We start from the raw sequence: 14,825 nt of genomic DNA on the forward strand, positions 1-14,825 counted from the left end.
CCTTCGAATTTTACTGTTGGCACTATACACGCTGGCAGATGACGTTCACCGGGCATTCGCCATACCCACACCCTGCCATCGGATCGCCACACTGTGTACCGTGATTCGTGACTCCACATAACGTTTTTCCACTGTTCAATCGTCCAGTGTTTACGCTCTTTACACCAAGCGAGGCGTCGTTTAGTATTTACCGGCGTGAAGTGTGGCTTACGAGCAGTCGCTCGACCATTAAATCCAAGTTTTCTCACCTCCCACCTGTCATAGTACTTGCAGTGGATCCTGATGCAGTTTGGAATTCCTGTGTGATGGTCTGTATAGATGTCTGCCCGTTACATATTACGACCCTCTTCAACTGTCGGCGGTCTCTGTCAGTCAACAGACGAGGTTGGTCTGTACGCTTTTGTGCTGATCGTGTCCCTTCACGTTCCCATTTCACTATCACATCGGAAATAGTGGACCTAAAGATGTTTAGGAGTGTGGAAATCTCGCGTACAGACGTGTGACACAAGTGACACCCAATCACCAGACCATGTTCGAAGTCCGTGTTTTCGGCGAAGCCCCCCGTTCTACTCTCCCACGATGTATAATGGATACTGAGGTAGCTGATATGGAGTACCTGGCAGTAGGTGGCAGCACAATGCACCTAATATGAAAAACCTATGTTTTGAGGGTGTCCGGATACTTTTGATCACGTAGTATACGAGCCATAAACACATCAGAAAAAAGAGCACGGTGCATTTTACATGGAAAATTAACTGCAGAAAGCTGGAAAATTTAGATGAAGAAATTAAGTTAGATGAGGCCCCATTTGTAAAAGAGGAAAAAAGTCTTTCCTTAGGATAAGGCAGATGCGCAAAAATATGGGTTGCCAGTGGAAAAGCTGAATAATTGTAAGTATTAAATATTATAACGCTCCTCAGATTTGGCATCATCTGAATTTCACCCGTATCCACGTCTAAAGAAGTTTGTGGTTATAATATACGCTGAAGCGCCAAAGAAATTGGTATAGGCATGCGTATTCAAATACAGAGATACGTAAACAGGCAAAATACGGCGCTGCGGTCGGCAACACCTATATGACAAGTGTCTGGCGCAGTTACTGCTGCTACAATGGCAGGTTATCAAGAGTTAAGTGAGTTTGAACGTGGTGTTATAGTCGGCGCATGTGCGATGAGACACAGCATCTCCGAGTGGGTATTTTCCCGTACGACGATTTCGCGAGCGTACCGTGAATATCGGAAACCCGGTAAAACGTCAAACCTCCGACACCGCTGCTGCCGGAAAATGATCCTACAAGAACAAAACCAACGACGACTGTAGAGAAGCGTTGAAAGTGACAGAAGTAGAAACACTTCCACAAATTGTTGCATATTTCAAAGCTGGGCCATCAACAAATGTCAGTGTGCCAACCATTCAACGAAATATCATTGATATGGGCTTTCGGAGCCGAAGACGGACTCGTGTACCCTTGATGACTGCACGATGCAAAGTTTTAAGCCTCGCCTGGGCCCGTCAACATCGACATTGGACTGTTGATGACTGGAGACATGTTGACTGGTGGGACGAGTCTCGTTTCAAATTGTGTCGAATGGATGGACGTGTGCGGGTATGGAGACAACCTCCTGAATCCATGGAACCTGGATGTCAGCAGGGGACTGTTCAAGCTGGTGGCGGCTCTGTAATCGTGTGGGGCGTGTGTAGTTGGAGTGATATGGGACCCCTGATATGTCTAGATACAGGTGACACGTAGGTTAGCATCCTGTCTGATCAACTGCATCCATTCACGTCATTGTGCATTCCGACGGACTTGGGCAATTCCGGCAGGACAGTGCAAACCCCAAATGTCGAGAATTGCTACAGAACGGCTCAAGGAACACTCTTCTGAGTTTAAACACTTCCGCTGGCCGCCAAACTCCCCAGATATAAACATTATTGAGCACATCTGGGATTCGTCGCAACATGCTGTTCATAAAAGATCCCCACCCTCTCGTACTCTTACAGATTTATGGACAGCCCTGCAGCATTCATGGTATCAGTGCCCTCCATCACTACTTCAGACATTTGTCGAGTACATGCCACGTCGTGTTGCGGCACTTCTGCTTGCTCGCGGGAGCCCTAATCTGTATTAGCCAGGTGTACCAGTTTCTTTGGCTCTCCAGTGTGGTTCGAGCCAAATGAAGAAGTTATGGGATTCGGCAGTGGGATGGGTCTTTTACAGGCTTAGTGGAAAGATCCTACAGGAATGGGGTCCATTCAGGGTGGGTTCTAAAACATTTTTCCACAAAAGCATCTTATCGTTTGACACCCCTCCCTTTGTACCCTTCTCTCCCCCTTCCCTCCTTCTTTTCTCTCGTATACTTTTACCAGTGTCAGTTTTCACTACTAATTGTGATACGCATTGTACATAAATCTTGAACTTGGACGCCCCCTAGCACCGCTCTTAGCTTGGCGCCTCAAGGGCAGCTACTAGCTGTGACACGTCCTGTGTAGGAAATCCCTTTCAGCTTTGCGCACCAAGCGGTGGCTTGTGTTGCTTGGTCCCACACGATTTTAGCCTGTCATTGTTTTCACACGATACGTTTCAAGACAAGAACTTGGTCAGCAGGGTGGATAGCCAGCAGGCGTACCTTCCTGTGGTGGGTCTGTCGCTTGGGGTGCCTGTGGTACATGTCGTCGCAGCTGTAGCAGAACACCTGGTTGGAGCACTGCTCGCAGCGCACCGTGGGTTCCGAACAGCCGCACAGGTCGCAGTGGCGACCGTCTCCTCGCTTGCCCTCTCCTGCACAAACACAAGAAAAAAGCACAGTTAATCAGCCACTCCTCCATATCTATACGCTAAATAGGCTACAACAGCAGATAGCTATTCGGCTACGTTTTTTTGCGTTTACAAATTAATCAGTAATACTTTCAAATGAAAGTTTCGCCATTTGACTGTATAGGTCGTTTATTCTTCAGTACAGTCAAGATCTAAGCCTTTGTCCGTTTTCAGGTACCACAGTGTTGTGCATTATCAGTCTTCAGTAACGAAGTCACCGTCGACATATACTAAATTTGGTTATATAGTGCGTGAAATGACGGTACTTTCATTAGAAAAGTATTACATGACCGTGGCTGCAAACCATGGTAAAATTATAATCAATAACACTTTCTCTTCTATTACATATTGTTCTCTCATGGCTCTGAAATATTTTCTCTGTTTTTCCTATTGTATTGGCGTTGAAAAAGTCGCCAAGACGATTTCTAAATGTAACTTTGCTATCGAGAAAATTATTTTGAAGATTGTTGGGTAGAGAACAGCTGAGAGACGATCTGAGTGTGCAAGAAGGGGAGGATGCTGGTGGCGCAGGAAGACCTCCCAACCAAGCTGCTGGACAGTGCTTCCTTTTCTTTTCTTCCTGTTAGTTGCGCGCGTCTGTATTTTGTAGTTTCCAATAGCTTTTTCTTAAGCAACCGCGGTCAGCCATTTTTCTGCTGCATGCACTGTGAGGTACGGTGAGAAAAATAGGAGTAGGTCAGTGTAGTTTTTCATTCACTAATGTCTTATAAATATGTATTATTAAGCAAACCACATTTAAGAAAGAAAATTGTCAATACAAAAAAAAATATCGAAAAAGATTTTATAAAGGGAGTTAGGTATTACAATTGCAGCATCGCACTACATACAAATTTTTTCGTTAAGTTTGTCGTAAATAATCTATTCATTATCTGAAAGAGTAACGGTCTTTTACAGTAGTAGTAGTAGACTCCTCACTACGGTTGGTTTTGGCTAAGAATGAGGCAAATTGTACGGTTTCCAAAACCTTTGTCCATTTGCCAAATGATATAAGGTACATGACAGGTAGTAAAGCTAAATATGTAGAGAAATTGAAAAGTCGTTTTTCTGGCGACTACGTCTAGACTATCTGTACAAAAGTCAACATGTATGTGTACCTAACCATGAATTAATTTAACACGATGTAAATTGATTCATTCCACTTCGTTACTATGTGTCTCATAAATGGTCCGCAGAATATCCAACTAGTAAATTAATTTTCTTGATGCAGTGTTTCTGGTCATTTCAATCACGTATACAAGGTGTACGATTTACTCTCCGAAAATATTAGCAATTAGGATGATCTATGTTCAAGACACATTGAATTCTTTATAGAATTATCCGCATAAGTCAATGTCTGTAAAAATACTTATTTGACCGCTTATTCTGCGTTAAACTATTTTACTTGAGGTACCTACCGTATATGCAGTCTCTGTATGGTCACTTACGGCATTCGTCTGCAGGATTCTGTAGTGTCGGTCTACGAGCCGTTTCCCTCCTGTTACTGCACACGACCACAGCTTCCAGAAAATCCGAATTTAAACATGGGTAAAGACGTGTTCTTCTGCCACATCTCGATCTTCTAGTAAAATGTAAATGTCGTGTGACTAGGGCCACCCGTCGGGTAGACCGTTCGCCGGGTGCAAGTCTTTTGATTTCACGCCACTTCGGCGACTTGAGCGTCGATGGGGAAGAAATGATGGTGATTAGGACAACACAACACCCAGTCCCTGAGCGGAGAGATCTTCTAGTGATCATTCCATTTGTCTCTTTGCTCTTACGATTCTTTCACTTGTACCTCAATACGGGATAAATATTTCCAACAAGAGACGACTGCAAAGCCTGATGTTCATTTAGAACTACAGGTATTGAACTAACTGCTTACTGACTTTAATTACTGCAAGAACTCTTATCTAGCTTTCAACTGCCTATCTAATTTCACGTCAAGTTGTAACTTGTTATAGTAGAAGAGAGGAGCTTTACAAACCATTCTTTCTGAGGGATTATTTTTGACGATGTCCATAAACTTATATGGGATTAGTGGTTTCTCCTTACTGCATGGCAAATTTCCAGTTCTTTTTCTGCAGGGACGGGGCAACAAGAAGGAAAGCTAAGTGCTAATGAAACTGAAAGGTATTTCCACGCATTGATCAGACAACGAGTTTGTAAGACAGTAGAAGGCATAGTCTATCGTGTACTTACCAGTTCGCCTAGAATAGCGTCTGCGACATTTCGTTGAAGTCTCTTAAGCATTAGATTAGAATAAAAACTATCGTCAGATCGAGAACACCAACACTTAACGACGTATTTCTTCACAGGCGTTCACCTTTTAACGCCACTTTCAACATTCAACTGTAGTTTCATGTACTGTTTTGCTGTCCACTAGTAATGTAGCTGCTCAAATGTTTTAAATACTTGCACACTTATACATTTCATTTCTTTAAGACAGACGAAGTATTATTAGTTTTAATTTCTTTCAAGGATGTTCTATGCGCTGTCGTATTGTGTGTACATCAAATATCTGTAGTTTATTTGCGCAGCATGTGCACAAATCAACAAAAAGTTTTTAACTTTATATTTACCGATGAGCGTTATTTTGAAATATCCATAAATAGTATATCATGCAGAATTATTCAAATCTGTCATTTAAGCCGCAGTAATTTCATTAATAAATCGATCGTAACTGCAAACTTTCTTAAAGTGTGTATTCTGTTCGTAGTGAAATTTAAAATTATTTGGATAGCGTTTGCTTCCTGCGTTTCCTACATGTGACGCGCCGCCTCTTGTTGTCCCCTCCCGCTCACGGACCGTTATGGAATTCTCATGCCCTGTAAATCTGCAGCTGGCACTTGTCACCAGCAACAGTTGTTCGCAATGCGTCGTCAGTGCAGTGCAGTGCAGTGTAGTTTTCTGGTTTGAAAAAGTTATCTTCGAACACAGTACGTTTCGCAACATAAGACGTGTAGCGCCGCTGATATAAACGAGGGAAGCGAAGAGGAGTAGGGGGTGGAAACCGATTGAAGGTCGCCAGAGGACTTTATGGCCACTTAACAGCAACCAAGGGCGGCAACCACTTTGCTCAGCCCGTATCGCCTAACGCGTCCCGCCTTTAATGTCGGCTGCTGCTTCGTGGCCACTCCCTGAAATTTCCCGGGAACCAAACAGCAGTTTTCTGGATGGAATTATAATCGAAAAATTTCGTCTGAATAAAAAATACATTCTGAACACGTGTGTCTGGTTAACTCAGATCTTAACAATTAACGCCGTGCAGACGGCATGGAACAAACTTCAGAGTGGTATGAAATGGTTGCACGTGCGAGGGATTAGAATCTCAGCATAACGACAAAAAAAAAAAGAAGAATAAAAAATAAAACACTATCTACATGCTGCATATAAGAAAAGGTTAAGTCTCAAGTTTCACAGATGGGCCATTTGAATACCCTCTAGGTGTTGATGACTGTGACAAATGAATCAATAACTCTGCAGCTCCTCGGTATGCACATATTATACCCTGGAGCTACAAACCACAGCACTTTTGGGTGTTGAATTTTTTCCGGAGGTGTGCTACATAGACAGTAAAGTTGTTAGATGTGCTTGATTTTAATCAGCGTTGGTAAATTGGTCAGAGAGCTGCGCGAAATAGGCAGACGGGTTATAGGATGTGAGAGGGTAAATGTTTACTAGTCTTGCAGTGCTGACAACACAAGAGTGCGTGTACCTCGTACCAATCAGCTACTACCACGTAAATTTCAAATGGAAGTAACATGAATTCTTGAATGCGCGTTATAGAGACGGTCATCTTCAAATGCTGTACATATTTATAGCACGGAATATGAAATTACATTAAGACTTGTAATACAACACTAAGAGCAGAAGAGAAAATTATTTTTCAAAATATTTAGTAAACATTTGTGATCGTGCATCATATTGCGTAGTACATTTAGACATAAATATCATCCGCTGACACAGACGACACAACAACACTTCGTAGGCAATTACAGTGTGACAAATTTGGGGTCTGTGAGGGTGGCAGTAATCTGGAACAGAGAACAGTCGACGCGAAGTGTTACGAATGGTGAAGACTTTTAACGATCAGTACTTGGGGATCGGCGGGCGACTCATAGCGCCCTTACTATAAGTAATACAACACATTTCTTCACGGTTATTTTCGGTTGAAACATGCGGATTTTGTTGTGGGACATCGTGGGATATTCTCGCTTCACCCCCTGCAGGTTCATGAAGTTCCGATAAGTGGCGGCGCTATACGTAGCTTCAAAATGGCGACTGTTGCGGAGGTGCGTTACAAGCAGAGAGCTGTGATTGAGTTTCTTTTGGCGCAGAGGATCGCAGGTATTCACAGGCACTTGGAGTATGTTTATGGAGACCTGGTAGTAACAGAAGCACGGTGAGTCGTTCGGCGAGGCGTCTGTCATCATCACAACAAGGTCGCTCAAACCTGTCCGACCCCTCGCGTGCAAACCGGTCGCACACAGTTGCGACTCCTGCAATATCGGAACGTGCGGACACTCTCATTCGAATCGATCGACGGATCACAATAAAACGCCTCGCTGTACAGCTGAACATTTCTGTTGGTAGTGATGACACACTTGTCCACCAGTGTAGTAATTGCTACCAGTGTTTGTTCTGCTATCATACAATAAAGAATCCTTCTTTCTATGTATTCGCAATACATTACATTTATCTATGTTAAGGGTCAGTTGCCACTCCCTGCACCAAGTGCCTATCCGCTGCAGATCTTCCTGCATTTCGCTGCAATTTTCTAATGCTGCAACTTCTCTGTATACTACAGCATCATCCGCGAAAAGCCGCATGGAACTTCCGACACTATTTACTAGGTCATTCATATATATTGTGAAAAGCAATGGTCCCATGACACTCCCCTGTGGTACGCCAGAGGTTACTTTAACGTCCGTAGACATCTCTCCATTGAGAACAACATGCTGTGTTCTGTTTGCTAAAAACTCTTCAATCCAGCCACACAGCTGGTCTGATATTCCGTAGGCTCTTACTTTGTTTATCAGGTGACAGTGCGGAACTGTATCGAACGACTTCCGGAAGTCAAGGAAAATAGCATCTACCTGGGAGCCTGTATCTAATATTTTCTGGGTCTCATGAACAAATAAAGCGAGTTGGGTCTCACACGGTCGCTGTTTCTGGAATCCATGTTGATTCCTACAGAGTAGATTCTGGGTTTCCAGAAATGACATGATACGCGCACAAAGAACATGTTCTAAAATTCTACAACAGATCGATGTCAGAGATATAGGCCTATAGATTTGCGCATCTGCTAGACGACCATTCTTGAAAACTGGGACTACCTGTGCTCTTTTCCAATCATTTGGAAGCTTCCGTTCCTCTAGACACTTGCGGTACACGGCTGTTAGAAGCGACGGGGGGCAAGTTCTTTCGCGTACTCTGTGTGATACGTGTTCCGAGAACATTGTAGGAATATGTGTTTTGGGTCTTCTTCCTTTCCGCAAACATAGAGAGGCAGCGCTTAAGTTTAGCAGAGGTGTTTGTTGAACTCCCAGTTACTAAATTTCAGCCGTGTTATAACTGTCGTGAACCTCCTCGATGTGTGTGTATTATTATACCATGGTACTCTTGGAATTGTGGGATGAGTTAGTGCGTAGTTGACGGCCTTTGATTTTAGATGTCTTTGACCATTCCTCCTTCCAGTCCGCTATGTGATCATGGGTACCATGTAGGTGAGAGTGAGTTTATCATATTTAATAGCTCCATGTAGAGATGCTTGCTTTGCTAGGACGTCTACCTTTTAACTTCCAGGTATCTAAGAGTGGCATATTATCTGTACCATCACCACGCTGAGATACTTCTACTGCACATGAAATACGACGTCGATAATTGCTGCAACTATGGTTGTCACAACTATTTTGTTGGTTTGTAATCTAGAGTAGACTTTTTCAAGAAGTGTTGAAACAGCGAATATCTATGGGTGTAGCAATGTGAAACCAGATTTTAACTGAAGCGATAATACACTCCTGGAAATGGAAAAAAGAACACATTGACACCGGTGTGTCAGACCCACCATACTTGCTCCGGACACTGCGAGAGGGCTGTACAAGCAATGATCACACGCACGGCACAGCGGACACACCAGGAACCGCGGTGTTGGCCGTCGAATGGCGCTAGCTGCGCAGCATTTGTGCACCGCCGCCGTCAGTGTCAGCCAGTTTGCCGTACATACGTAGCTCCATCGCAGTCTTTAACACTGGTAGCATGCCGCGACAGCGTGGACGTGAACCGTATGTGCAGTTGACGGACTTTGAGCGAGGGCGTATAGTGGGCATGCGGGAGGCCGGGTGGACGTACCGCCGAATTGCTCAACACGTGGGGCGTGAGGTCTCCACAGTACATCGATGTTGTCGCCAGTGGTCGCACGTGCCCGTCGACCTGGGACCGGACCGCAGCGACGCACGGATGCACGCCAAGACCGTAGGATCCTACGCAGTGCCGTAGGGGACCGCACCGCCACTTCCCAGCAAATTAGGGACACTGTTGCTCCTGGGGTATCGGCGAGGACCATTCGCAACCGTCTCCATGAAGCTGGGCTACGGTCCCGCACACCGTTAGGCCGTCTTCCACTCACGCCCCAACATCGTGCAGCCCGCCTCCAGTGGTGTCGCGACAGGCGTGAATGGAGGGACGAATGGAGACGTGTCGTCTTCAGCGATGAGAGTCGCTTCTGCCTTGGTGCCAATGATGGTCGTATGCGTGTTTGGCGCCGTGCAGGTGAGCGCCACAATCAGGACTGCATACGACCGAGGCACACAGGGCCAACACCCGGCATCATGGTGTGGGGAGCGATCTCCTACACTGGCCGTACACCACTGGTGATCGTCGAGGGGACACTGAATAGTGCACGGTACATCCAAACCGTCATCGAACCCATCGTTCTACCATTCCTAGACCGGCAAGGGAACTTGCTGTTCCAACAGGACAATGCACGTCCGCATGTATCCCGTGCCACCCAACGTGCTCTAGAAGGTGTAAGTCAACTACCCTGGCCAGCAAGATCTCCGGATCTGTCCCCCATTGAGCATGTTTGGGACTGGATGAAGCGTCGTCTCACGCGGTCTGCACGTCCAGCACGAACGCTGGTCCAACTGAGGCGCCAGGTGGAAATGGCATGGCAAGCCGTTCCACAGGACTACATCCAGCATCTCTACGATCGTCTCCATGGGAGAATAGCAGCCTGCATTGCTGCGAAAGGTGGATATACACTGTACTAGTGCCGACATTGTGCATGCTCTGTTGCCTGTGTCTATGTGCCTGTGGTTCTGTCAGTGTGATCATGTGATGTATCTGACCCCAGGAATGTGTCAACAAAGTTTCCCCTTCTTGGGACAATGAATTCACGGTGTTCTTATTTCAATTTCCAGGAGTGTATAAAGAGCAACGAAGGATCATCTGAGCTGAATTGATTGCGCGTTACAAGGCCGATCGCGACCATTTTTGTCGAACACCGCCACAGGCGATGAAACATTGATTCATCACTTCGAACCGGAAATTAAACGGCAATCCATGAAGTGACGTCACGTCACCAATCGTTCAAAGAAAAAGTTCAAAACCACATCATCAGGCGGTTAAGTCATGGCGACGGTCTTCTGAGGCTCTGAAGGAGTTAGTTATCCTGCTTGATGTATTCCCCCATGGTACAACGATCAAGTCTGAAGTGCATTGTGCTAACCTCAGAAAAATGAAGAAACGGCTTCAGCGTGTTCGTCGCCACAAAAATGCGAACGAACTTCTTCTCCGTGACAAGGCAAAGCCTCATACAAGTTTGTGCACCCGAGACGATCTTACGAAAATTCTTTGGACTGTTTTTCCTCATCCACCCTACAGCCTGGATCTCGGATCCGACGTCGACCACTTGAATGATACCATGCGGACATAATGGTATTCCCAGTAAGATGGCGTAAGGGCGTAGTACTGAACTGAGATTATATTGAAAGACCGGCGTATTACATACTGAATAAAATCAACCTGCTTTCAGAAAAAAAAGTGTTGCATAATTTATTGAACACCCTTCGTATGGACAGTCTGTTGAGGCGCTCGTAACATTAATTTTTGTAGGTTATCAATTGGTAATAAGATTGGTAAATATGCGGCCTACGGTGCCGCCCCACGATGTCAGTATTAGCTCTTCAGCAAAAAATGTTTGACGACCACTGCTTCAAACCACTGGAACAAAGGGACTCCTCCCCAGGTCGCTGCCATACTTGCAAAAGGATAGTGCAGAACCACGATTCGTCGCTGAACGCAACACCGTGCTATTCATCAGCAGTCCAAGCTTCCCGGTCGCGGTACTACTCCAAACGCAGTCGTTGTGTTACGTTCTTGGGTTGTGCATATGCATGGGTGTTGTGCCTATGCACGGGACGGTAACTTTCCGGTGCGCCTGCTGCTAGTCTTCAACCAATGGTGCGGGATGACACAGAATGTTGTACGGAGACCATTACTAGTCCTAGGGCGGCAGGCGCATATTTGAAGGGATTACGATGTGCTTGATGCACAATACGGTAATTCTCTCCTGTGGCAATCAGACGTGGTCGGCCTGAACATTGCGCTGACGCTGTCATGCAGTCCAAATCTGGGAACTTTCACATCATAATGCCCCACAAATCTGGATACTGCACTATTCAGCCTACCAAATGGAGATCCACAATGACGCCCCTTTGAAACTCTGTTAAGTGCTGATAACGTCGTGTCATACGAGTACACATCTTCGTTCCCTTTACAGTCATCACTCTATATCTGATGCTGTTCGCACCCTCTTATACACCCTGACAGGCCTGGTAACAAGAATCAACTCTAACAAGACTAATGCAGCCTGATGGTCCTTCTATATCTCACAGAGAACTGTAAGTTGGCATCCGACTACGTTTTCTGGGCGCCTCACTTTTTTTTTCGTTCAGTGTATTATGTGACATTACAGTCAAAATTTGGGGGACAAGTTCATGTTTCAAGACGAAACGCACTAGTGCGCCGTGGTCAGCAGGTGAACACTTTCCAGACGGCAAGGAGGCAGGAGGTAGGGATCAACTGAACGAAATTTGCAGTCGGTACCTGCTGATATGAATCCAATTGAGCATGCCTGGGACCAGCTGAAACTTTCAGTGCGTTGTGACTGGTAGCGTCTTCACGTGTAGCTGGGTCTCAAAAGAGCAGCCGTCGAACAGTGGGAGGAGCGATATGTAGAAAACCTTGTGGACAGCACACCAAACAGTACCAAAGCATGTTATACTATCGGTCATATTGATGTGGTTACCTGACAAAAACCTGAATAACCAACTTTTGCAGCTCGGACCACCGTCAGACGCACAGGAAGAGAGAGTCAGTGTGGTTCTGGAAGGGAGCAACAAGGATGTGGAGCCTTGGCGACATCAGTGCCGTGGCCAGATGCGCTAGGTTTCTCGGTTGAGGATTCAGGGCGCAAACAGTCCGATCGAGCTGGGTTCACCTCCAGTGAGTTTGGTGGCCACAGAAGTATGGTCAACTCATCCTGATGCTCTTCGAACCACGCATATGCACTGCGAGCTGTGTGACACGATGCACTGTCTTGTAGGTAGATGCCATTGTGCTGAGGAGAAACAAACTGCGTGTTGGGGTGGACATGGTCCCTAGGGATAGATACATACTTGTGTTGATACATTGTATTTTCTAGAGATTACCCGGGGAATGCGCTCTGGCCTGGACCTACCGACGATTGTTGCAGGGTGTTTGCTTTCAGACGTTTCACGCTGTAGACGACAACCATCTGCCCGATGGAGTATAAAACGTAATTCATCTGAAGAGGCCACCTGTCGCCACACAGTGGGCGTCCAGTTGCGATATTGGTGTACAAATTCCAGCCTTCGTCGCCGATTAACAGCAGTCAGCGTTGATGCATGTCTGCTGCGGAGGCCCATACCCTGCAACGTTCACTGCACGGTCCTTGAGGAGACACTGTTGGTGGCCCCTTGCTTCATCTGTGCGGTAACTTGCTCAACAGTTTCATGTCAATTTGCCCGTGCACCTATCTGCAGCTGTAGATCATCATAGTCTTCTATAGCCGAGCGGTTCTAGGCGCTACAGTCTGGAACCGCGCGACCGCTACGGTCGCAGGTTCGAGTCCTGCCTCGGGCATGGATATGTGTGATGTCTTTAGGTTAGTTGGATTTAAGTAGTTCTAAGTTCTAGAGGACTGATGACCTCAGAAGTTAAGTCCCACCACAGTTGCCCCGGCGCAGGTTTCGGATAGGGCAGTTTTGCCATCCACGGTATACTTTAACCACGGCGGTACGCGAACAGTTTACAGTCTTAACCATTTCATGATCCGCCCTTGGCTCGAAAGCCAATGATCCTTCCCTTTTGAACGTGAGATAAATCACTTCGTTTCCACATAACAACAACGACTGCACTGTCTTCCACGTCCTGCCTGATACGCTTAACATACTCTCTCGTACTACTGCTGCCACCTGCCATATGTGAGTGCTTAATGCACATTTTCGTCGAATATAGGCGGTGCTCATATTAATACAAGACTGCGTATAATGCAGAGGTGGAGCAAGGCTCTATTGAGTGTTGTCCATCAGAATAGTTTGATTTGATACGTGTGCGAAGCGCAGCTTTCCTTTATCTTCTTTAATATTTAGTTTTTATTTCTTAGTTCTTTTTGAGTTTCATAAAGCTTGATCTTCGATTGCTCCTCGACCTAAGGTAAGCCCACACACATTATCAGATATGGAGGTGATGCAAATCTAATTTGAGTTGTTTGTGTGTCAGACAGAACATTTCGTAGAAGTGGAACCCCAGGGCTGTAACTGCCATAAGTTGATCCTTGTCAGTTGCAGTGGGCCGGACGCGGCAGCTTCGCTGCACTACCTTGTGTGGTAACGGTAGAGTTGCGGCACCCTGGAAATATTCTAAGTTCAGAGTTGGCGGCCAGAGCTAGGGCCGCTGGGCAAGCCGCGGCTCGTTAGCAACCGAGTGGTGCCGCACAACGGCAGGATCACGTGGTCCATCGGCCGCGTTGCTGGGAATTCCATAGTGACGCTCTGTCGGTGAAGGACACACACCGGGAGTGCCAAAGATGGCGGACTTTGTGAAACCATCATGGCAGACATTTCACAGTTCGTATAGAAATTAATAGTAGCCAGATGAATCATAGTACCTCAAAAAGAAACATGTACATTACTACTATTTGCACGACGATTCTGATGGCGCAATCAGATTTTCAATATCTTTATTAGTTTAAAATTTAGTATCTGACTGTAAATTATACAAGGAACACTCAGCAACGAATTTCCAAAATTTAAACGCTTCATTCGATTTCGTCGATCGACGTGTCTTTAGAAAGCCATTAATGTAAACATAAATTGGTATAAATTACAGGCATGTAACTTGAATAGTACGGCCGGCCGGGGTGGCCGAGCGGTTCTGGCCGCCACAGTCTGGAACCGCGCGACCGCTACGGTCGCAGGTTCGAATCCTGCCTCGGGCATGGATGTGTGTGATGTCCTTAGGTTAGTTAGGTTTAAGTAGTTTTAAGTTCTAGGGGATTGATGACCTCAGAAGTTAAGTCCTATAGTGCTCAGAGCCATTTGAACCATTTTTTGAATAGTACATGAGTTATTGGAGGTCAAAGTGGCCGATTACTATCGATCGCGTCAGGCCATAAGTACTCCACAGTTACACGAGAAATCGGCAGCAGCATGCTTATATATATATTTATTCATCTATGTCTTTGCTTATATCCGATATATGCTATTCATGAAGAAATTGGTTAAATATTTACTGTTTTTTAGAAAGCACGGAGACATTAGGCTACTGGCCAATATTTTGTTACTTTTCCTTTGATATATGTTTATTTAATTTGTTTATGTATTTAATAATGTGTGTTAGAGCGTGTTTATGGTTCAGCCATAGGAATATTTATTTAATTTCAAGTTATTTAAATGTAAATGGACTATTTCGAAACTGTGTTTCA

The 14,825-nt window shown here is 45.5% G+C and overlaps 1 protein-coding gene across 1 annotated transcript in view; it reads right to left on the reverse strand.

Annotated features, from left to right (window-relative positions):
- The window catches only part of LOC126235125 (E3 ubiquitin-protein ligase lubel), a 443,689-nt gene that overhangs the window by 205,209 nt on the left and 223,655 nt on the right, over positions 1–14,825 (reverse strand). Inside the window, exon 4 of the mRNA XM_049943859.1 lies at positions 2,628–2,779. Coding sequence (XP_049799816.1) covers positions 2,628–2,779 — 152 coding nt within the window. The remainder of the gene's footprint in view (positions 1–2,627; positions 2,780–14,825) is intronic.

This window comes from Schistocerca nitens, chromosome 2 (assembly GCF_023898315.1).
Source record: "Schistocerca nitens isolate TAMUIC-IGC-003100 chromosome 2, iqSchNite1.1, whole genome shotgun sequence".
NCBI lineage: Eukaryota > Metazoa > Arthropoda > Insecta > Orthoptera > Acrididae > Schistocerca > Schistocerca nitens.